This window comes from Xyrauchen texanus, chromosome 34, assembly GCF_025860055.1.
Source record: "Xyrauchen texanus isolate HMW12.3.18 chromosome 34, RBS_HiC_50CHRs, whole genome shotgun sequence".
In the NCBI taxonomy this organism is placed as follows: Eukaryota; Metazoa; Chordata; class Actinopteri; order Cypriniformes; family Catostomidae; genus Xyrauchen; species Xyrauchen texanus.
This window is the reverse complement of record NC_068309.1, coordinates 26,656,346-26,682,509: the sequence shown is the minus strand read 5'-3', so window position 1 is coordinate 26,682,509 and position 26,164 is coordinate 26,656,346. Positions and strand designations below refer to the sequence as shown.

General features: G+C 37.6%; 1 protein-coding gene across 2 annotated transcripts in view; it reads right to left on the bottom strand.

Moving 5' to 3' along the window:
- Window positions 1-5,448: 5,448 nt before the first annotated feature.
- LOC127627769 (solute carrier organic anion transporter family member 2B1-like) overlaps window positions 5,449-26,164 on the bottom strand; it is a 35,157-nt gene continuing 14,441 nt past the window's right edge. For both annotated transcript variants that reach the window (XM_052104308.1, XM_052104310.1), the window contains exons 8-15: window positions 25,312-25,414; window positions 24,666-24,830; window positions 24,126-24,315; window positions 22,994-23,135; window positions 20,399-20,568; window positions 19,753-19,817; window positions 7,364-7,484; window positions 5,449-7,247 (exon numbers count right to left, since the gene is read on the bottom strand). In XM_052104308.1, the coding sequence (XP_051960268.1) occupies window positions 7,067-7,247; window positions 7,364-7,484; window positions 19,753-19,817; window positions 20,399-20,568; window positions 22,994-23,135; window positions 24,126-24,315; window positions 24,666-24,830; window positions 25,312-25,414 (1,137 nt within the window). In that variant the 3' untranslated portion in view covers window positions 5,449-7,066. The remainder of the gene's footprint in view (window positions 7,248-7,363; window positions 7,485-19,752; window positions 19,818-20,398; window positions 20,569-22,993; window positions 23,136-24,125; window positions 24,316-24,665; window positions 24,831-25,311; window positions 25,415-26,164) is intronic.

Sequence of the window (26,164 nt, the reverse complement as noted above, 5' to 3'; positions counted from 1 at the left end):
AAAACACTCATTCCTAATCATGACTAATCTGTTTAAGAGCTCATAAACCATTTGCAGATCTACTCAGTTTGTGGTGTTCTAACCACTATTTTTCATATTAATGCCTAGTTTCAAACCTATTGTAGTCACATCCATACCACTGATGGCCATACATGGGTGCTAAATACCAGCATGCAGGGGATTTAATGGATTCAAAAGAGAGGATGAGAAGAGAAAATAACTTAAGCTTGGAATGATAACACGATGTCATTATGTGCTATTTTCTCATTCATCCTAGCCCTGCCAGATGATAATTTTCTTTGCTCAATTTCTTAGGGCAGATAAAAATGTATTATCTCTATAAATCTATTGTTGTTGCTGCCCTAAGAATGCTTTAGAGTAAGGTGGTTTTCAGGAACAGAATGCTGATGCAACAAGAGAAACAACTGAAGCTGAATAGGTGGTAGGTGGGAAGTAACATGCTACATTTACTTGAGTCATTTTGATTTTTAAAAATCTACTTTTAGATTAAGTTTAAAAGTGGGTACTTTTTACTGTCACTTAAGTAAATATCTAATGAATATTTTGTAACTTTTACTTCTTTACAATGGGTGGAGTCCTGTCGTTACATTACTAGGTTTAATTTTAGTTCATGTGTCATTTATTGAGAGATTATTGAATGGGACTTTTACGACAGGAAGTTCACACAACTGTGCGCGCTGACACAGACTGTCGCTCAAGACATCAATGCTGCAGTATCTAATTCTTCAAAGTGAAACACTTTCTTTGCTCCGTATAATCAAAAAAAGAATAATTTTGTCATGCAGTGCCTTCATTTAACACCAAGAGAAGCGAATATTTCAAGAATAAAATCTCAGCTTAAATTTAAGGCAGCATGTCAAGGTAAGATTTGGCTCTTATGCTTTTCTGTGTAATGTGATGGTCATTTTCAGGGTGATAATGTAACTGGGCTCTTATGACATCCGTTTTGAAGTGTACATTTGTAAATCAGTGCAGCAATAAATCAGTGTGCTTTGTCCTGCATGTCATGAGCAGTATTTACGCATTGTCTGGAAACTATTGCAGCTACTTCAGGTGGATTAACTGTATAAATCCATGTAAACATCCAAATTACGTGTAAATGCCTTTTGCTCTGCTGTTCACGTGATTACTGAAGCACGAACAGAAAGCATTTTTGCGTGGCACGCATGTGAGGGATGTCCAGGCGTGAGGCGAATGTATGGAGAAGAGTGTGGCTGTGTCCAAAATTGTTTACTCGTTTACAATTTCCTATATATTAATTGGCAGCAAGTGCACTACATCTCAGCAGGGAGTGAACGAAATGAGTGAGTGAATACGGATGCTGACATATACACCAAGTGTCGGCGCTCTGAGGCTGTCGCAGAAACAACATCACATATAAACTTTTAAAATAATTCTTACATGTTATTCTTATTAAATAATATATTAATACAATAAATCGTCATTCTGTTTGTCATTTCTAATATATACTGTATGTTAATATAAAGAGTAAACAAATTTTAAAATGTATCTGTATGTTTTGCCTCTCTATATGATATTATGATTATTTTCATCAATAAATAGTTTGTCAAAAAGTAATTTAATATATTAAGCATGAAATAAATCCTTGCAGGAGTGAAGGAAGGAGCAGTAAACTCCCAGCTGGTATGTCTTATGGGTAAGAATGAGTGAACAAAAGTATGGAACGAGTGGCTCCTACAAAATGGTGGACACTCGAAATTGTGCACTATACAGTGGATAGGGGGCGTTTTCAGACATAGCGAGTGTTCCACGACCGGGGTGGGTGCCCAACCCAGGCTGTGTACTCTGCATTTAGAGAGCACCGGTACTGCTGTTCATAACTAATTATCTAAATTATTTCGACACTGAAAACTGTAACTACACTGAAATACGTATCCACACAGAACTTTAAAAGCTATGAAATAGCAAAATTAGGTCTTGCTTTGGTTTATATTTCAGCATTATATATAATGTCCTTGTGGGACATTTTCATGCTTTCACCACAATAATTACTAGAAGTGTTTCCGAACCTCCCTACTTATTGGCAAATTCATCCAGATCTGACAAGACCCCTTAAAGGGATAGTTCACCCAAAAATGAAAATTCTCATTATTTACTCACCCTCATGCCATCCTAGATGTGTATGACTTTCTTTCCTCTGATTAACTCAAATGAAGATTTTTAGAAGAATTTCTCAGCTCTGTAGGTCCATACAATGCAAGTGAATGGGTGCCCCTCATTTAAAAGCTAAACAAAATCACATAAGTCAGCATAAAAGTTATCCATATGACTCCAGTGTTTAAATCAGTATCTTCAGAAGCGATATGATATGTGTGGATGAGAAACAGAGGAGCAGATCACCTTCACATTCTTGTATTTTTGATGATTCGCATTCTTCTCTGCATATTGCCCCCTGCTGGGCAGGGAAAAGAATGTCTAGCAAAAAATTACAAATATTGATCTGTTTCTCACCCACACCTGTCATATTACTTCTGAAGATTTAGATTTAAATACTGGAGTCTTATGGATTACTGTTGTGCTGCCTTTATGTGCTTTTTGGAGTATCAACATTTTGGCCTTAGGAGCTAAAATATTCATCTAAAAAATTTAATTTGTGTTCTGCAGAAGAAAGGAAGTCATACATATCTGGGATGGCATGAGGGTGAGTATTTGATGAGAGAATTAATTTTTGGGTGAACTATCCCTTTAAAGTGATAGCTCAGCCATAATTTAGTATGCGGCCATAATTTCCCTACCCTCATGTTGTTCCAAACCTGTGTGACCCTTTGTGTTATGTGGAACACAAAATATGAATGGTGATATATGAGACAAAATATGAGACTTTCAGTCTCGGTCACCATTCACTTTCAAAATATGGAGAAAAAACATTCACTGAAAGTAAATAGTGACTCAGGAAAACATTCTGTATAATATCTCCTTATTGTGTTGCATGGAAGAGGTGGTGTAGTGGGCTAAAGCACATAACTGTTAATCAGAAGGTCGCTGGTTCGATCCCCACAGCCACCACCATTGTGTCCTTGAGCAAGGCACTTAACTCCAGGTTGCACTGGGGGGATTTTAATTCTGTGTTGTATTTGATGTAGTTTAGTTAATGTTATTGCATTATTTTAATTTCACATGTGTTACCCTTATAATGTTTAGTGTTTATGTGTTATGACACTGAGCGCTCTCTCTACATGTTTATTGGTCTTTGTTTCTGGAAGAGTCACTAATGATGAACTTCATGTCATCATGAGTCCTTTAGTGTTTACTATGGTGATTAACAATACAACCATTCCCCACGACACTTCCCAACAAAGGGCCAGTCCTGAAACCATCCCCCACGACACCTTCCAACAGCTCTAGCTACAGTGCATCACCTCCACCTCTCCCACCTCAGCAGAGGCTTGGGCACCCCCACCAATGCTCACCTTAAAGGTCACTGACTTCCTGTGTGGCAGCATGTGAAGCTGGGGAAACACGTCTCCAACTCACAGACCATTAGCACTGATCCCCCCAGGGCTGCATTCTTTCTCCTCTGCTCTTCTCCATGTACACTAACCGCTGCACCTCCAGTCACCAGTCCGTCAAGCTTCTGAAGTTCGCGGATGACACCTCCCTCATCGGACTCATCTCTGATGGTGACGAGTCCGCCTACAAGTGGGAGGTTGACCACCTGGTGACCTGGTGCAATCAAAACAACCTTGAGCTCAACGCTCTAAAGACAGTGGAGATGGTTGTGGACTTCAGGAAGAACTCAGCCTTACCTGCACCTGCCCCCATCACCCTCTGTGACTCCACAATCGACACTGTGGAGTCTTTCCGCTTCCTGGGAACTATCATCTCCCAGGACCTCAAGTGGGAGCTGAACATCAGCTCCCTTATCAAGAAAGCACAACAGAGAATGTACTTCCTGCGGCAGCTGAAGAAATTCAACCTGCCAAAGACAATGATGGTGCACTTCACAGCCATCATTGAGTCCATTCTCACATCCTCCATCACTATCTGGTACACTGCTACAACTGCCAAGGACAAGGGCAGACTGCAGCGTGTCATCTGGTCTGCAGAGAAGGTGACTGGCTGCAATCTGCCGCCGCTCCAGGACCTGTACGCCTGCAGGACCCTGAAGCGTGCTGGAAAGATTGTGGCTGATCTTTCCCACCCCGGCCACAATCTCTTTGAGACACTCCCCTCTGGCAGAATGCTGAGGTCCATCAGGACAAAAACCTCATGCCACAAGAACAGTTTCTTCCCATCAGTCACTTGCCTTATCAACAAGGCCCGGTACCCACCCTGACACTCTCCACACTCCACCTCTGGCTCTACATGCCACTTTACTTACTCTGCTGCTTTTTTTATTTTTTATTCTTACTTTTAATATATACTGTGTGGACATATTTATATTTATATTGCTTATATTTTAATACTTGTTTTTTATATTTAGAGAATGTGTGACACGCGTCTACAACACCAAAACAAACTCCTTGCATGCATAAAAAACATACTTGGCAATAAAGCTTTTTCTGATTCTGATTATAATGTGAAAAGCAGATTTTTACAGTTTCAGAAGTTTAATATATTAAGTTTATTATTTAATAATATAAACGACGGTAATGTACCATCAAATATACAGGATCAAAATGACATCCTGTAAAGCCTGAAACGTGGTTACTGTATTTTTTACGGTGAATTTAACAGGATTTCTTTTTGCAGTGTCTTACTTCACAGGTAGATCATTTAGGGTATCTTAGAGAAGTGTCTGTAAGTCACATTCCCCGTCTGTCACTCACTTATACGTTGTGTTGAAGAAGCGACACTAGGGGTCCCCTAGTGTCTTCGACACGATGTCTCGTTCCCTCCATCAGGGAACAGAGCTTACATACGTAACCTAGACGTTAACTAACAACCAGAGTAACTCATGGTTGCAAAGATCAGCAATCTTGCAGATTTGTACTCTGCACATCAGGAAAATCCAACCCCTCCTCTCCAAGCATGTTGTACAACTCCTTGTCAAGATTTTCCTTGTCTTTTCCTCTCTAGTTTGGACTACTGCAATGCTCTTTTAGCCAGCATTCCTCTATGCACAATCAAATCTTTGCAAATGATCCAGAATGCAGCGGCATGCTCAGTCTCCAATGAAACATAAAGAGTACATGACACACCTCATTGTGTACCATTCCGCTGTCTGCCAGTTGCTACCCGCATCAAGTTCATCGCATTTATCCATATAAAACCAAATCTACGTTTACTTCATGTGCGTTGCCTGACCTTCACTTCCCCTGGTACATACTGTTTCATGCTTTCTCATGGACACACAATCTCCTTTTTAATTAGTGTTTGTCTTTGAAATAAAATCCCTTCCATTTTAATTACTTTGATTAGTTACAGACAGCTTGTTAAAAGTATGAAAGGCTATCACAGAATCCATTTACAAGAACTGAAATTTGTATTTTCAATCAAGACTATACTGTAGCAGAACACTTACAAAAGTGATACAAAAAAACATAGTTGATTAAACATAGGTCACTGCTGTAGATTATAAATTTAAGGTATATCAAACATACAATAATGTGACTGGTTATCCATACATGTTCCATCAGAGCATGTTAGCAGAGTTGAGAGCGCCTTTTAGAAGATTTCGCTTCGCTCGCTCAGGCCGCTCGGTGCCGCTCGCTCAACACAGAATGCGCTTTGTGATATGCTGGTTAGGGAACTTGCAAAAAAAGCAATAGGCCTGAGGGAGTTTAAACATTGTTTTAGTCAACTTGAAAACCTTATGGTCTACATAAATGTAAAGTATAAATCAAATTTAAGAATGAGGAAATCGAAAGGGAGTGTGGAGAGACTGTGAGAGTTAGCAAAGATTCCTTTTGAAATACATTGCATTGCCAGAAAGCATGAGGGTGTGCTACGCGAACATGTTAGTACAGCAAAAGGTGCACTTGTAGGATACACTACCATTCAATATTAAATGAATAGTTAAGTTAGGTAAGTTATGTTGTTGTTTTGCAATCATGTCAGTGCAGCTGCCAGCTAGATGCAGGCCCAGTTTTGTATCAGTCCATGTTTTCATTATTGCCATAGACAACTCAAACAAACTTTAAAGTTGAAAAGATTGTGTTTTTCTGGGTTGGTTGTGTCACTCAGGTCCAAGCGCAAATTTGCGTGTATATGAGTGGAGAAATTTCATTTCAGAACGGGACTGAAGGAACCTTTTTTACCAGTGAGAGTGAGCGGTACTTGAGCAGAGTGCAAGCGCATGGAGCAGGTAATTGAGCAGAGTGTCACACAGCTCTGCTCACATGCTCTGGTAACAAATTACAATTTAAATATAAAAAAGCGGCAGGTGCACCAAAATGAATATATCTTTCACACAAAGGACACAGATCTAAAATATTTCAAATAAATTGAAACCAAAAAGAATGCCTCTATAAGTTTACATTCACCTATTAATAAAGAATAGGCCTAGAAAAACTGAACAGCTTATTCATCACAGTTATAAAACATCCCATTTATACTAATTGGGGAAAAAAAGGTCAGCAAAATGACAGATATTCAGTCTATATCCATATACTTGTCTCCTTACCCTTACTTGGTTTAAACTCAATAGAGTTAAAGCAAGACTTCTGAATTTTTCGCATTGTGAGCACATGAAAAGTATTAAGTACAACTACGTATCACATTAACTCCCAGCACACTCAGTGTGATTAACAAACAATATAAATTCACAGGTAAAGAGAAAGGCTTACTGGAGAAGTTGTGTTATACAAACAAAAATGCAGGGAATATACAAATATATTCCCTGCATTATTATGTCTTACTGATGATGCTGTTTATTGAAACTAGCAAACTCACAGTTTGGTTTTGTTGGTTTTGTTTTAAACTGTTTAAGTTTAGTTAAGTAGCTGCACATAGTCAGGCTGTTATTAAGAAAAGCAGAATGACCTTCTTATGCCTTACTCATTTCAACCCTAAAAATGGACATTCCCATCCTCCTACTTAATTCTGTCTTTACTCTCTAAGGACATTTTTGTATACAGCAGTGTCAATCTGAATTGCCGAATGACTGTTTGGCATCTTTCATTTCTGGGATGCTTTCACTTTTGGTCTGACTCTTCATCTGCTCATTCAGTTGCTTGGTTGAATTAATCTTTCGAAGCACCAGAAAAGACAGCAGGAAACAGACAAAGCCACCAAATATGAAGAAAATCTGGAGTCCCAGGAATCTGAAAACAAACACAAATTTTTTAACATATTTAGAATGTATATTTTTGCACTATTACACACATTAAAGAATATGCACTGTGTACTTATTCCATACCAGTTACATTTAAATGTTCACCTGTGTCTGAAATGGTCTAAATTGTAGTAGCTACATGATGTGTCCTTGCCACATTTCTTTCCCCACTCAATGCAGGTGGAATCAATGGCTCTGCCATACAACACCGGTGCTGGGAGGAATGCTGTCAGGGAAAACAAGCTCCTTGTGAATATACACTTTCATTAAATACAAAATTGGCTCAACACAGATTATATAATCCATCCCTGTGACAATGATTACCGTACAAATTTATCCAGTGCATAATTGTCACCCACACATTTATTTGTAATGTGTTTATATAAAAACACCTACCACACCACAAGCACAAGAGACTGAGGAGCACCTACAGCAAAAGAGATCTACCTACCACAAAGGTATTCAAATATTTTCTGATCAAACCTTTTCCCATTATGATATGATGTCTGTTATGATGTTACCTTTGATGCATACAATGTTGTTAAATAGATAGAGATATCACTAAATCCAGTTCAAGAAATCACATCTGGAGCTTTACAATACTGGCAAAAACTTGTTTTGTTGAGGACAGACTAAGTAAACAAATCCAAACAACAGGGGCAGTTCTAGGGTCAGTGGATATTTGGGGGTTAGCCCAGACCTCTATCGATACATATGGGGCAATTATTTGAAGAAATATCAGAATATTATACACGTTATAATAAAAGCTGAAATGTTACATCAGTGAGATGTAACTTGTACAGATGTAGCGACTGGGGGAATCAATGAAGGAATCATTAACTCGGCAGGTTCCGAACAAACAAGAACTTACTGTTGAAACTCCCCTAATTACTGAAATAGCGCCAACTAGTCTCCACAAGCACAATAAATGTATTGACAAAGAGACAATGAACCATTGACAGAGAACCGCATGTGACATCCGCATGCTCACCACGTGCTTATCGTGTGGACCGGAAGGGGGAAACTTTTGAACGTAAAAATATGTGTCTTTCTTATAAAGCCTAAAAGGGCTTAGTTTTAATGAAATATGTTGTAATCCCTGTGTGCTATGTATTTTGGTGTAGATCAAAATTAGTAGAATTGTTTAGTAGTGTAGGAGAACTCATTATATCTAATAAGAGGCTTTATATTTAATAGCCTGAGTGTAAGAATGTTAAACCCACTTTTAAAGGTACCAAATATACCTTTCTTGGTATCAAATTAAACCTTACGATTTGTCCGAGCTGAATTCGAATATAAGATCTCTGTAGAATGATATTACGCGATGTTTTACTATCTTTTGAGTCATTCAGCCCAAAATCTCTTACTGTCATAAACATGCAAATGAGCCTTGACAAAGGAATCATTCTCCTGTCCCAATGGAAGGAGAATTTTACGACCTCCAAAGGAATGTTCAGAGAAGTGCTGACCCTCACTTCATTCTCTTACTGAGAAAGAGAAATGAACCCTGTTAATCCTATATATATATTCTATATATCCATGTGATAAATATTGACATGTATCTAATGTGCCATCTCACATTTTCCCTTAAATGTGCTTGATCTATGTTTTCTTGCAAACTAATGGGTAATGTTTCAGACTTTGCATACTATGGTTAACCAAAATCATATGTGTGGCATATTTGGTCTCTATAACTTGATATTTTGAAGATTGAAATGACTGTGTACATGATATGTCGATAACAACAACATATTAGTATTACAAGTATATTTCCTATTTTCTTTCTTGCACATGCAATGGGCAATTTTACAACAAAGAGCAATAAACCAAATTCCCGCCTAGAACTCAAACCCTTCTTATTGGTCGAGCCAATGAGAGGTGGGACATGTTTCTAAGGGTATAAAATTGCTGCGCCCACTTCCTCTTTCTCTCTTATCTTTTATCTCTTCGCTCTCTTATGCTCCTCTGGCTTCCTGCCTCTCTTGCCCTCTGAGCCTTGTGCTCTCTCACTCTCTTGCTGAATGATGCCAAACTAGAAGGCCCCAAGGACTCCCAAGCGTGCGCCAGGCTACGGCCTTGACTTTCCATTCACCAAAGATTCTCTGACTCCCACTGGTTCTCTCTCATCAAGACAACATCATCAAAGATCAACTGGAGCCTCAACAAATTGCATCAGGACAGTTTAATTCAAATGGGACATGCAAGTATCAAACTTAGTCTCATTATTTAATACATTAAGTATCCTTAACCCCTTTCTAAAAGGGCGTGTCAGAACTAATATGATGGTTTGCTCAGGCTGTTGATCTGCTGAACTTCAAACAATGCTATAACTTCTTGCCTTCCTGTATTCTGCTTCAGCCCTCTTTCCCTTGGTAAACTGTATGAATGTATGTATATGTATGTTAGAGTAGTTTAAATGTTTAGTCTAGTTAATAAAGTCTTGTTCATGTCACATGTAAAGTTGTCTGTGTCTCAAGCTCATATCTAAAGTCACTAATCATAGATTTTGACTACTTGCTCTTAATACTTAGTAAGAAAGACATTTCCCTTGCCCCGAAATGTACATTTCTATTAATTAATTAATTAATAACCAAAATTGAGTGTTCACGGGATGAACCGAGTATTTGGTTGTAATGTTAATGTAGCTACATCAAGTTAACCCGATTAACTGATCCAAATATTCATAATCGATTATAACTAGTTATGATTGATTATTAATATTTCATAGAGCTGATTCGCTACCTAATGGTGGAAGAATGTAGAGCTGATTCGCTACATAATGGTGGAGAATGATGCGGGCATGATTAAACAAAGGTTATGAGCTTTAACCACTGTCAACCTAAAAGTGTGCATTGAATAATTCCGGTCAGAATAGGACATGACATGCCGTGATGGCTTGAATTGACATCTCTACTGTAATTGAAAGAGTCTTAACACATTTAAGCATATTTTCAAAAGGTATCAGTGTACGAGTAATATGATTTTAGCGAAGAAACCCTAATTTCAGTATTAAAGTGTAAGTCTGTTTTGATGAAGGAATCTCAGCTCAGCGGCATGTAAACTGTACCAGAATTGATTGCTTAACCTGTTTCTGATGAAGAAATCTCAGTACAGTGTTATATAAATGTAGATTTGGGCGATGCTCCCCTTTTCACAGTATAAAGGCCTTACAAATTATAGTCACAGGAAGTGCTCACTCCAGATAGCACATGTGTTTCCTTCCAACGCCATTTTGTAAACAAACCAGCCTAGGTGGCTAAGCTAACCCAACTTAGCAGCCCCTTAGCTTAGGCTAAGCTAACTAATAGCTTCAACAGTTAGCTGCTAGCATAATTTACATGAAGCCTTTATCTACAGCTTGTGTGCATGCAGAGTGAAGTGATCTAAACCATTTTCCTTTAACCCCATTTCTGGTTTCTGAATTCTCACTTTCTCTTTCCTTAACTTTAATTCTTCTCATCTAACTTCACCTGCACCTTTCAGGTGCATCCCTTACTGAACGCTGTTCAGCTAAATTTGCAGTTACTTTGTTAATTAAATCTAAAAACTTGATTACATGTAAACTGTTTAGATAGAGAATAATTTTTATAGTTATTGGGAACTTTCAATGGCACGTTGACTAAACTTTATAGAGGGACAAACACATTGTGTGGTCTTGAACACGCAACAGCTGTGACCAACTATAGAATGATGCCCAAAGCAAATCTAATTGTTGATCATAAGTGCTATTGATTATTCCCAATACAAGGTTATTCTGCTATTTTAATCACTTCTTCAAGCCTTTTTATTATTTTTACTAATAATAGAAGTCAGCTATTCATTTTCCCATTTAACCCTCTTGGTCTAGTGTAGTTTTATTTCACCATAAAACTGCAAAAGTAACTAGACATACTTTTCTTCTCGATTTTGTGTTTATTTGCAACAAGTTGCTTAAATTTTATGAGCCAGCTACACTAGTAATCTAGACGATTTCTATGGCATAATTTTGAGCACCACTGATAGACACAATCTAATAGGAAAGCTCTTTTCTTCCTCTTTCTTTCTCTTCTTCATGTGTTCAAAGATCAAGCCTGTTGTATGCTATCAGTAAGTGCTGATAAATAATTTGACCCAAAGTAACATCTTAAGTCATTTATTAAATCTAGGCTTACGCTCTTTTAGCAAAGCCACTCAGATCCACACAAATCTGAGCATCCTGCTATTTGCAGCTAAGATAGTAATAATCAGGAACACATTTCAATTGTTAACCACACCTAGCAAAACCTAGCTGTACATTATACACCTTGCTGTCTCACTTTGCCTTTAGCTCCAAATTCTGTTTGATCTTGCATTAGTCTCTTGCCCTTACTCTCACCAGAAGTGTGCCAAAAATGTTGCAGATGCTCAGCCTAACTGCCCAGATGGCAGGCCAAAAGGACTGGCTAGGTGTTTTGAGGAACACCCTTTTATCCATGGCTGCTGACGACCTTCAGCAACAGAACAAAAAGCAACTGGAAAACGAGGGAAAAGAACTAATGACAGATGACTCAAACCAGAGGTATGAGCACAAATATCTGACTGAGGTTATCGTCCTGGCCCACAACCTCACAGGTTTGAAACAGGAGGTAAACAACCTCCAACGCCAGATCACTGAGTCCCAAATGGAGCTGACACATGCTAAAAACCGCATAGACCAGCTAGAGATGGAGGCTCAGGACAGACACAAGGACCCTGGCAGAAGGGAGTCACAGGAGGTAATCCACAGACTTCAAACGGCTCTGACAGCTGCTAAACAACAAGAGCAGTTGGAAAAGACAGCCAGAGAGCACCTGGAAAAGGTACTTTTTCACAAAGATTCAATGTTAAAAACAGCAAATTCTGAACTCTTGGACAAAGATGCCAGAATCATTGCCTGTGAAGGTCAACTGAATGTGTCCAGAGCTGAAGTTAAAGTGCTGACTCAGCAGCTGGAAAACACCAAAGATGAACTTGACATGGTCCAACGAGAACTGAGACACTCTTACCTGCTGTAAAAGGAACCACAGCAGGAGAGACATCTCACTCCCCCACTTGCAATCAGCAGAGAAACCTCCCCCAGCCAAGCACAGATTTACAAAGGGGGGGGACAAACCCCACTGCTTAACATGTCATCGGACAGTTTCCTTAAAGCTTCTGCAGCCGCGGAAGGAAAAGGATTGATTCAGACGAATCTTGAAACGACACGTGTAGCGACACTCAAAGACCTCAACCGAATGGCCAGACATATCCCTGCATTTACACCAGAGCTTGCAGGAGACCACGGCGTCCACGCTTACCTGCGAGACATTGACTTTCACCTGCAGTCTTTGATGAGTGTGAACCATCAAGATAGACTCCATCTGATCTGGATCACGTCCAGCCCAGAGTTGCGACGCTTTCTGGCTCGACAGCCAGAAAACATCCAGTCTAACTACCAGCAGCTGAAACAAGCCATCATAAGGGAATTCTCAGAGTCTAACAATGGACTGATCGCTGCCCTAGACACCAAACAGGGTCGGCATGAAACTCCCTATGTTTACTACCACAGACTCAGACGAGCTTACTTCGAGCTCGCAACAAACCTGGGATGGAGGAGGACACCAGCTTCAAGAGCCTTTTCCTCCGAAACCTCCATCCTATGGTAAGTCACCATTTAGGCATTATGGCCTGCCCCACACAATGCCTATCCAACAACTGCGTGACCTGACACAGAAGGCCTTTAACAAACACAAGGCCTCACCCAGCAAACACCACAGGACGTCCCACAGCAGTCTACAACAACATCCTCCTGTACACCTTTCAAACAGGTGCCAAACAGAGGCTGCACAAAGACAGCTAGAAACGCCTGTTTCTGAGTTACAAGAGCTGCTAGCACTAGCAAAAGAGCTCCTGGAACAGAACTCCCCTGAGGAGTACTGGGAAGAACAAACCTCTGACTCTTGCCCAACACCACTCAGGCAAGCTCAAGTCAGCACTGCTGCCAGAGCAGAGTAACACTGCAGACTTCAGACACCTGGTGACTGGTTGCCGAACCAAGGGCGAACGGCCACCTGCTGCCCTTTTGCTACCAATACTAGGTCAGTCTGAAACTCTCTCCACACTACACAATGCCCATAACCACTCCCTGCAGCCACAAACAAGCACCTGCCTCAAACGAACTGACTTCATAATGACAGGTGACACACTGTCAAGGCACCTGCTGCCTCTGCACCTGCTGCCTCTGCACCTGCTGCCTCTGCACCTGCTGCAGAGACCTGGATGTGGCTACTGTCTACATCACCCACCGTGGAACAACCACCTTCTACAAAACCCTCATGATTCACCTGCCATCCGCCATTGTGATGATTGTCGCCCGATGATGTCTCCAACAGGGACATCACCTGGCTAAAAGGGGACTGTAGCGACTGGGGAATCAATGAAGGAATCATTAACTTCGGCAGGTTCGAACAAACAAGAACTTACTGTTGAAACTCCCCTAATTACTGAAATAAGCCAACTAGTCTCCACAAGCACAATAAATGTATTGACAAAGAGACAATGAACCATTGACAGAGAACCGCATGTGACATCCTCATGCTCACCACGTGCTTATCGTGTGGACCGGAAGGGGGAAACTTTTGAACGTAAAAATATGTGTCTTTCTTATAAAGCCTAAAAGGGCTTAGTTTTAATGAAATATGTTGTAATCCCTGTGTGCTATGTATTTTGGTGTAGATCAAAATTAGTAGAATTGTTTAGTAGTGTAGGAGAACTCATTATATCTAATAAGAGGCTTTATATTTAATAGCCTGAGTGTAAGAATGTTAAACCCACTTTTAAAGGTACCAAATATACCTTTCTTGGTATCAAATTAAACCTTACGATTTGTCCGAGCTGAATTCGAATATAAGATCTCTGTAGAATGATATTACGCGATGTTTTACTATCTTTTGAGTCATTCAGCCCAAAATCTCTTACTGTCATAAACATGCAAATGAGCCTTGACAAAGGAATCATTCTCCTGTCCCAATGGAAGGAGAATTTTACGACCTCCAAAGGAATGTTCAGAGAAGTGCTGACCCTCACTTCATTCTCTTACTGAGAAAGAGAAATGAACCCTGTTAATCCTATATATATATTCTATATATCCATGTGATAAATATTGACATGTATCTAATGTGCCATCTCACATTTTCCCTTAAATGTGCTTGATCTATGTTTTCTTGCAAACTAATGGGTAATGTTTCAGACTTTGCATACTATGGTTAACCAAAATCATATGTGTGGCATATTTGGTCTCTATAACTTGGTATTTTGAAGATTGAAATGACTGTGTACATGATATGTCGATAACAACAACATATTAGTATTACAAGTATATTTCCTATTTTCTTTCTTGCACATGCAATGGGCAATTTTACAACAAAGAGCAATAAACCAAATTCCGCCTAGAACTCAAACCCTTCTTATTGGTCGAGCCAATGAGAGGTGGGACATGTTTCTAAGGGTATAAAATTGCTGCTCCACTTCCTCTTTCTCTCTTATCTTTTATCTCTTCGCTCTCTTATGCTCCTCTGGCTTCCTGCCTCTCTTGCCCTCTGAGCCTTGTGCTCTCTCACTCTCTTGCTGAATGATGCCAAACTAGAAGGCCCCAAGGACTCCCAAGCGTGCGCCAGGCTACGGCCTTGACTTTCCATTCACCAAAGATTCTCTGACTCCCACTGGTTCTCTCTCATCAAGACAACATCATCAAAGATCAACTGGAGCCTCAACAAATTGCATCAGGACAGTTTAATTCAAATGGGACATGCAAGTATCAAACTTAGTCTCATTATTTGATACATTAAGTATCCTTAACCCCTTTCTAAAAAGGGCGTGTCAGAACTAATATGATGGTTTGCTCAGGCTGTTGATCTGCTGAACTTCAAACAATGCTATAACTTCTTGCCTTCCTGTATTCTGCTTCAGCCCTCTTTCCCTTGGTAAACTGTATGAATGTATGTATATGTATGTTAGAGTAGTTTAAATGTTTAGTCTAGTTAATAAAGTCTTGTTCATGTCACATGTAAAGTTGTCTGTGTCTCAAGCTCATATCTAAAGTCACTAATCATAGATTTTGACTACTTGCTCTTAATACTTAGTAAGAAAGACATTTCCCTTGCCCCGGAAATGTACATTTCTATTAATTAATTAATTAATAACCAAAATTGAGTGTTCACGGGATGAACCGAGTATTTGGTTGTAATGTTAATGTAGCTACATCAAGTTAACCCGATTAACTGATCCAAATATTCATAATCGATTATAACTAGTTATGATTGATTATTAATATTTCATAGAGCTGATTCGCTACCTAATGGTGGAAGAATGTAGAGCTGATTCGCTACACAGAATAAAGTACATTTTTAAGTATTACTGTAACTAAACATTTTTGTCTCATCTTCGGAGAGTGGTGATTTCTCAGGGGCAGCAAAGCCTTCTCTGCTGGCCTAACATGCCAAAGCAATATTTTTCATCCTTTCATTCTCAATCACCTTTTTGCCTATGTATGTTTAATCACTTTCTACTCTTAATTAATCTACAAACAAGTAGAGAAAAACGAAAAGTTTATCCAGTCAGAATTTATTCCTTGATGCTTACAAGCGAAGTGTTACAAATATCAGAAGCCTGAAGCAGAAGCAGCACGTGAGTCTGAGCTTTACCCCCTCAGGCCTTCAGAATTTCCACAAAATCCCTCAAACAGTGCAAATGAATGAGCAACTAAAGTCAGATTGTCTGATTCATCAGCCAATCAGATTGATTTATTTGTTCTTGGTGGGTGTATCTTTAGGATATGTCCCAGTCAAGGCCTTCTAGCTGGCCTTGAGTGACGCAATCGTGCTTTAAGTGACGTCATTTGAAAGTGAAGAGCATGAGATCTTGCTGACGAGTCGACTGTTACTGCCACATCACCATTGAGAAAGAGATTCTTATGGATTTAAAAACACGAGATGTTCTGCATGACCATTTGATTGCTTAATTTATTAAACAGGAAAGAAGGGCTGATTTTCACTTCAAGTAAATTGATTTTTGCGTTGTTATAGCAACATCAGGAGTTTTCTTATAGTGTAAATTAGGCTGCTTGAGAATTCAGTGTCGGATCAAGTTTTGAATTGTAGTGCTGCGTTCCATTCAACTCAAAAAGTCCAATTTTACAACTTCCTACTAGGAAAAGTGCAATAGAATGCATCTTGAAGTCACAATTACAATTTGTAGGCTCATGCAGAAATTCTCAAATCTGATTTCACAGAGATGCAGGGGGATGATATCACACAAACATGTCGACACTCGGGGAGATATACAAAGTAAGTGAAACATTCACTTTATTAAGTCATATCGATAAATGAGTTCGTTTCCACATTACAAGATATTAAAGTTTGTTTAACAAACGCCTGCAGAAACAGATTATGATCTATTTTGATAATCGTACACCTGAAGCACAAATGCTAGCGCTGCAGCATTGTTTATCAGTTGAGTTGCTAGGAGACATCTCTAATGAGAGTCAAACCCCTGCTAAGCTAACGGGAGCGCTGCAGTTCTGAATATCGGGGAATGAAATTTATTTATGGTCGGAGATATCAAGTTTGAATATCCACATCCAACTTGAATGAAACGCAGCATAAACGTGTACCCGGACGAAATACAATGTATTGCAAGCATCATTTAAATCGCAAATATTATTAGATCCATTTTTCCAGGTATTATAGACCTCCTTGATAGATTCATATGAAAAATTATGATTTTTGAATGTCTGTTCGGGAGACGTTCATTTCACAAAACAGTCATGCTGCAGTTAAAATTAGGTTTGCTTGAGCATTAACTGTCGTTTCAAGTTTTGGCTTTTGTGCATGAACCTGTTTTTAAAATGTAAATTGGTATTATTAGTTAGATGCAATAATGTGTTAATTTTATAATGTATGATGCCCAATGGCATAGGGTGTCTTATTTATTGTGAAACTGTGTTTTCTTAATGGCATGAATCACACAGAAGGCTTAGACTTTAAATGCATGGCCCGCCACTGTCATCAGATATGCTCATAAATTGCATGCATTTGACAATGAAACATTTGTTTTAAAAAGCACTATATTGTCCCTTTCAGCTTTCTGTAGTCACACACTGTGTACAATTGACAGATTTAAATAATTGATTCATCGGTCACTTTAAGTTAGTTAAGATCAATGTAAACCCTAAAATTGCCATTAATGGAAATATCAAGAATTTTTTTAAATGTCAGGTTTTGGGCTCATATCTCATATATTTAAGTTCACTGTACCTATTTATTTTTTTAAAAATCCTTAAACTCATTTGAAATGTTAAGTGTTTATAACTCAAACATTTGAGTACAAAATTGAGGCTATGGGGAATATCCATAATGTTTTGTGCTTGAATCATTTAAGTATGTTTCCTTGGTCAAAGGGAAGTTATGAGGGCAATTAAATAGTTGTAGTTAAGAACTTATAGAGATTTTAGTATTACTCTTTTATAGTATTGCTGTGTTGCAAATAGTTGCTTCAAGTGATGTCACCATTAGGGTGATCACATCTGGTCAAGTTGGACCCTGTTGACTAATGCTGCGTTCCAGAGAACTCAGAACTGGGGATTTTCCCACCTCTGACTTGAAAATTATAACTGGAAAGCCACTTGAAGTTGGACATCCAACTTGTGAACTTGGGGTAGATTGATCAACCATGACTTCAGTGAGTGGCGTCATTTGACGTAATTTCCAAGATGGGTGACCTCCGAGCGTAAACTGGAGATGGGTTTCGAGAAGCATAAAAACCCATTTTAAGTATTTTCACTGCAGGAAATGTCTCTATTAGCAATATATAATAAATGTACAAAAGGATGTTAAGAAGAATTGTTTGTGTATCAATCAATGCCTACGTTTTCACCTATTTTGCTCGTGAAATAGCTACTAGATAGCCTGCTTGCTAGCATCTGGGATACTGTGCATGTGTTTATGCATTTGGCATGTGTTCATATGGTCGTGACGTGTGATTGATTGGAATGCACGGAGGCCGGAAGTGGGAAATTTCAACTTGGATATTCCCACCTCTTCGTCATGATTGCAGCATAATTCTCTTTGTGCATGTGCAGTTAAAGTGCAGGTATATTCACATTTTTGGAGAATTACTGACTGAGAATCAGTTATGGTCTTTATTTGAGCTTTATATTTGTACAGTTATTATTAATTTCAAATTAATAATAACAGTAGAAACAACAATATTTAAATAGAAAATCTGAGTCAATTCTGCTTGCATCTAGTTAACCTAAATAGTTAAGTACATTCTATATGAACACCAAGTGAATTTAACTTAATTACATACGTTTTGGAGACGCCATTACTCAGTTCAATTGAGGCAACGAGTTTACTCAATCAAATGAGTAGAGTCAACTTATTAGGGTTTTCAGTGAAGATAGCAGGCTGTAAATAGGCTTAAATAGCTACTTATGATGAAAAATAGTTTCTAGATTTGTCAGAGTTTGCTTGTTTTTTTGCATCGTGTCATAATAAAAGAGATTTGAAAAATGAAATCTCAAATATACTGGCTCGTAACTTAAAGTTTGCAAATACATCAAGCATATCTGTTCATATTACTCTTTTTTCAGGGTTATATATCTAGATATTTGGTATTACTGCATCTGGATGGACCAACTCAACACATTTTCAATATCTTATCAAGACTGGAATGTTGACCAGACACTTCTTGCATGCACGCACATATACACATTAAAGGAAAGCAGCTGCGTGTGTGACCTGAATTGAGTCTGTTTTTGGTGTTATTGATACTGTAGGAAGACCAGTATCATTAATTTAAATATATTAATTGATATTAAAATATATTGTTAAAATATTAAAATACAATATGTTTCAGTATCAACTTGATACAGAAACACTGGTGCTTCTGACTCACTACAAGATGATAAAAGAAAATGTGGCTTAAGCCCTGGTAGCCCAGCCCTAGCACCACCCATACCAAACAACACTAAACCAAACAGGACAAACTTGAAAATACCATGTCAAATAGAAAATAGTCAAAATAGTCTGATAAAAAACATTTGAAAAATCTAAAGACTAATGGGAATAATGCCCCCATTACTTTTTACCCCCAAACCTCTTTTTTTTTTAATGGTATTTTTGGGACTTCATCTCTTTAATAGACAGATAGTGTAAACAGTAACAGGAAACTATTAGATATAGATAGAGGGAATGGGATTTGGACATATTGTAGGACCAGATTCAAACCTGTTTAATCCATGTGAACACCATGGCTCAACGTGTCAAAGTCACACATGCTCACTGCTCAAACAATTCTGATGACTCATAGTGTGCAGTTTATTATCATTTTCTTATGATATATTGTTTTGATATCATTTCCAAGACTCATCTGAACTTGTAACAGGGTTTAGCTTTAACATGCTGCCAAAATGTGACATGTACTGTATCTGTTCTGCATGATCGACTTATTTTGCTTACCAAGCACTCTAAACAGCATGAACTGGATTCCCAAAGCAAAAGACTTGTCTTCTGGTGTAACAGTCCTGAACAAAAGCAAAAATAAATTATTTAATTAAAGCATTACAGTTCACACCTTGCTAGTAAAAACGTTTCACAAATATTTCTTCTTTAATATATCCCTAAAGGCTTTATCTGAAAAAAAGGCTGTTATTATCCTGATGTCAGTTTTCCAAGACATGTTGCCAGGGGCCTGTGCAGACAGGTTTTTGAGAACAAGTGGAATTATGAAAAAGTACAAATCTTCCTGAAAGGCAGAATTGTGTCAAACTATTTATCTTAGTGAACTATCTGTCTTTAGAGAACAAAGTAAATGGGTGAACACATTAGTCAGTGTGTACTGACTAGAAGGTCAAAAGATAATTTTGATAGTACAGGGGTTCGTTGCAAATGAATATTTTTAACATCAGAGATTCTATATCTTATAAATGAACAATGTCTTTGTAGTTCACTGCTTCATAAAAGGTAGTATGCCTTAGGAAACATCAACTAGGCAAGTGTTGCATCACAAGATGCAACCTGCTTAGCAGGTGAAAGTTCAAGCATTTTTTTGGTTTGTTTTTGTTGTCGTTGTTTATTTAACATGTAATGTTTTAGGAGGTAATACCTGAGGATCATCATGAAAGATGTAGTATGAGAGAGTGAAGCCACAAAGCATGTGATAGAGGAGAGGATCATGAAGGGGATGAGATGATTGGCACAACTACTTCTGCATTTTCCTGGTAGTGCAAAGCCCGGAGAGCCCCTTGATGACACACAGTCACAATTTGTGTAGTTCTGTGGGAGATTCAAGGAGATAAAAGATTTAGATACTGAAAAGTTACAAATCATTTTTATTAAATTTTTATGGGAAACAGTTTTTCTTTTGAGATGTTAATGCCAGGAATTACCTTTGACATCCAACATCTGTTGTTGTTGTTGTTCTCACCCCGCCCCCCCCCCAACCCCCATGAATGAATAACTTTTAAGGGCCCTTTTTCTATTCAGACTAACCTAAATTCAACCAAACGACACTATCAAAGGTATGATATTTTTGCCATGATATTTTCACTATGATAAAGCTTGAATCAATTTAACTACTGAACTGCTGTACTAACTTTAACTTATCTTTGCTGAGATGTGGGTCGGGGGGGGGGGGGCTGTGCTCGATAGAAGTTTGTTTGTTTTGAGAGCAATTATAAAGACACAGGAAATGCTTTTTGAAATGTTCTTTTTACTCAAAAAATGGGTCATGAAAGAACAAACTTCCCAAATCTAAACACAAACAAAAAATCAAACCAAAACAAATATTATCTATTACCGAAAACAAAAACATAACATATTTTCCTAATTTAACTAACTTAGGGGAGGTACTCTATGTTGGCATGGGTACAATTGTGGAATAAAGTCAGGACATGCAGACATGCAGGACCCATGCAACACACTTGTACTGTCCTATTTCCTATAGTGGCTGCTATTAATAGATTTTGGTAGCTATTCCATGTAGAACAGCTTAACTGGAACAGTTGCTAAAAATATTGTTCAAAGAATTATTCTGTCATTTGAATGACCTATTCAAAATGATTGTGATCAAGAAACATTTCAAGTCAAGTGAAGGGTTTAGTTGTCTTCAAAGCAGTGGAGAGTCCACATTTTTTATTTGTATTATTTAAATACAAGCATCTTTCTGGTTAATATGATGAAGTATCCTGTATATATGACTATATCCTGTGGATATTAAGCACGCAATTTTGTTCAAATGCATGTAAATTTGTGCGGTAGTTGGCAAAGTAATTAAGATCTTCACGTATTTAAATGATTTTCTTTCTGTACTTAATTATTTTCTGTAGGTGAACATGCACATGCATGTCTGCCCAAATAAACCTTCTTTTGATATATTTTCTCATTTAATTTAATGTAATATTTTTTTTATTTATTCCAAATTGTTCCCCTTCCTTCCTCAGAGAAGAAAATATCCTCCTGCCGCGCTGTTGTTGTACATAAGAAAATTGTTCTTAAGTGACGTGCCTGGCAAAATAAAGGTCAAATAATAATTATTAATAAATAAAAATTGTCTAACATATAAAGTAGGAGGCGTCTTCTGATACAAAGACCTCTACTTATCTTCTGCACCTCTTACATTTCTACCCTTTAAATAGTGTCTGACAACAGGAAGAAGTGGGTTAAGGCTAAAAAATGAAACTATGTAAATTATATACTGTATGTAGTCACTCTGTCAGTGGCATGTCTTCTAATTTTCTCCTCCACATGCCTCTCCCATTCCATTTATCTGCTGATTACAAGTAATCAGTAATGTGTGGTGGCAGATCATTTCCAAATGTGCCTCTGATGATTTTTTTTTTTTTTTTGATTTTGTGAACTCAAACAACCTCAAACTTCCTTTTAGGATGATCAGGAATTCAGTATTTATTTTCTGCCTGAGGAACACTTGTCCAAACATCATGATCCATAAATCTTTCCCTTCCCTAATTTAGACCTGAACATTTACTGCTAACTGAAAAACTTACTGAGCTAGCTGAAGGCAGCATTTTAAAGGCATCATTGGTGTGCTCCCATAGCAAAGGCTTTTCCAAATGTTAGGCAACGTAATGACGCTGCCCCCTAACAGTAAATTCTAGAGACTGTAGTGTGTGAAAATTCCAGGATTTAAACAGTTACAGAAATACTCAAACCAGCCCATCTCGAACCAACAATCATGCCACAGTCCAAATCACTGAGATCAAATTTTTTCCCAATTCAGATGGTTGATGTGAACATTAACTGAAGCTCCTGACCCGTATCTGAATTATTTTATGCACTGCACTGCTGCCACAAGATTGGCTGATTAGATAATCACATGGATGATTGTTGGTGCCAGATGGGCTGGTTTGAGTATTTCTGTAACTGCTGATCTCCTGGGATTTTCACACACAACAGTCTCTAGAGTTTACTCAGAATGGTGCCAAAAACAAAAAACTAAAAACATCCATTAAGTGGCAGTTCTGTGGACAGAAATGTCTTGTTGATGAGAGAGGTCAACAGAGAATGGCCAGACTGGTTCAAACTGACAAAGTCTATGGTAACTCAGATAACCGCTCTGTACGATTGTGGTGAGAAGAATACCATCTCAGAATGCGATTGCTGATTGGTGTATATAATATCAGATTAATAAATGGGAAAGTACCATTCAGTTCCAAGAAAGGAATTAAAAAAGAGAACTTACCAAGACTTTGCCTTTACTGTATATTTCTGTAATACATCCTGCATGACAGGGAGATTGAAACTCCACTCCATCTGAGCCACATACAGGATTGAAGGCCTCATTGGAGCAGTGACATGAATTGGTGCATTGCTGAGTTCCATTTCTGCACAAAAGCAAGTAAAATAAAGGTAAATGCTAATGAAAATATCAGGATGGATTACAGCAGCAGATATCAGGAAATTAAGCATTTGAAAATCATCAATAATGTGTGAGAACTTAGCCGTGGAGATTACAGGCAGCAATGAGAATGTGGCCCGTAAGCAGATAAGCCTTGGGGGATATAATTGGTTTGAATTTGAGCTACCCTATGTAAACATCCTTACTGGAATGTATTTATTTATTTTTTTTCCCCACTTTCAACCAACTCCAAATAATTTATATTTAATTGTATCCATATGTGAACAAACTATTTCATCATCATTTTAGCAGTCATTTGAAAATGTTATTGCTCAGAGAGTTTTCATTTGGGTCTTATGCAATAAGTTTGCCTCAGATGTTTCTGATAAATTTCCTCAGAATCAATTAAAGAAGAAATAAAAATGGTTGACAGTAAGAGAGCTATACAATCAATGTAATGGATACCATAGCTGTGATTTTAGACACTGGAGAAATTTGAGATTATATTGAAATCTCTGAATTTTTATGAAAATCTTTGGTATCTTGGCAAATCTGAAGACAGTTTGTGACATTATGAAGATCTTTTCTGAATTGAAAGTGTTAGAAATGTATTTATGAGAAACCAATTATAAAATGAACAAGGCTTAAGCAAAGATCTCAGTTTGCTCTCCTTCTAATCTCATGAGATCTTAGAGAGACTCATTTGTGATTTTTCTATACAGGCTGTGCTTTGTGATTAATTTTCGTCAAGGATAAATTGTGCTGTTTATGAGTTGTGACTGATGCAAGTTGATGATTTCTTTCACAGCTGTTACACTGTTGATGTTGTTCAAGGTTAAATTGTAGGTACACATGTTGAAATATAAGAGATGCTATATAAGATCCTTAATATAGTGCATGTAAGTATACTATTCCATAATGAACTATACAATTCAACATTGCAAATGGAAGATATTCAATGCATTACAGGACTCACCCAGCATAGTTGATGCCAGAGATGCTTTGTGTTGGGCAGCCAAGGAAAAGAAGAGGAATTGCGAAGAATATGCTTATGAGAACCGCTAAAGTACACATCGCAGCTGAGGATCTTACAGACAGACTCAATCTGCGCATGATTACCCCTCCAGCCATAATGCCCAGCATGGCTGAGGGAATATTTAAACCACCTGTGAACACACACACACACAGACAAAAAAAACAAGCATCAAAACACACTCACAAGTCAGTAATGCTAACATACTATATGGAACAGTGCAATCCATTTAAAATCCCAGTACTTAAAAAAATAAATAATGATGGACATAAATCTGAAAGACAAAAGCTTGTCTTTGAATCTGATTTAGCCTTAGTCAAATAATGTATTTTATGTGGATAAGAAGCGGTAATTGTGTTGAATTATTATTTTGTGAGCCATACCTTTAAATAAATACCACATTTACATAAGGGTTTTGGTGCAAAGGTTTTTCTTGAATGAGTACCTTTAAAAGGTATGCTTACTTTTCTTTTACTAGCTTACCTATCATCATGGTGGAGAAGGCGGCCGTTTGTGTGAACTGCCTCTCTATGAATTTGGCCATAAAAGTGGCCAGTCCAGCCACCATGGCAGCAAGATTCACCTGAGCCAACACAACCAACAAGTAAATTGGGTTCCGCAGAGTTCTCATTACAATTTTGGGGAAGCCTGTGGTTAGACAAGAGACAGTATTTTAAAAAAGCATCTGAAAGTTACAGCACAGAGCACACAAAGAAAGTTAATAAAGGACTAGATTAAGAATTTTAGTTAATGATGTAAAATAATAAATCTATTGATCATGTCCAAGGATCTTTAGGGCTGTTTAGGAAATACAGACTTTAAAAAACTAATGGTTAGAGAAACATACAACTTAAATGACAAAGGTTAAATTGAGTCACATGTTGTGAAAGAGAAGCATCAAGACTGAGGGAATTATCTTAAATCTGGGTGTTGTCTTATCATTCGTTTTTGCTATTGTGCCAAATATGGCTGTTTGCCAATAAGAAGCTCTAATGTAGGTCAATGTGTTCCTGATGTTTTCACATCACAGTGAGATGATTATCACATAAAATTGCACAACTTACAAAATTAATTTTTTTCTTGATTTATGATTACTAAAATCTCTGATCGGTAAAATGGCAAAACACACTTTTTAGGAACTGATTGAGAGACACTTCAGGTTCTGCATCAGTTTTTGGTGTCTTCTCCAACATTTTCTCCGATGATTGTTCCACTGGGACCTCTGCAATTTCCTGAAAATAAATATATCTAAATGTAATGCTGACATATGAAATTACCCTCAGTGTGAGAATTTTTGATAAATGAGGTATAAGAAGTAGAAATGTACATACTGTGAACTGTTTTTTATTAACAGTTGATCATTAACTAACTGTTGATCATTTATCTGTTATTGGAAATAATAGTCATACAGCCTGCTGGAGTTAATACCAACTAACTTTAGAGACACAAAATATATGTTGCAGTGTATATATATATATATATATATATATATATATATATATATATATATATATATATATATATATATATATATTTATAGTATAAGGGTTAGTCTGTGCAGAAGGCACAATGCTTAGGTGCTGTGGGTGGTTGACAGGACATTGCAAGGTCGTTGCTAGTAGTTACTTACAATTAAATTGAAAGTAAATGAAGTAAAAAGATCCCACCCAAGTCTCTATATTCTTGTCCTTTGTTACACTTCAGGATGCACCTTCTTAGATTTGCACATTCTTCTTTCAATGTAAGTAATATGAGTATTTTCAAACATGGGTTGCAAAATCTCAACTGAAAGTGGGACTAAAAATGGACTTATCTAATATAAATCATAGTATATCAAGTTTTATGTAAATGACATCACATCACAATTACAACAACAAAAAATATTTTCTAAAAAAACATTTGAGCAAAATACACATTATAATTTCATCAAAATAAAGTTATTTAATGCACGATATAAATGCTCAAAAGTTTAAATAACAAAA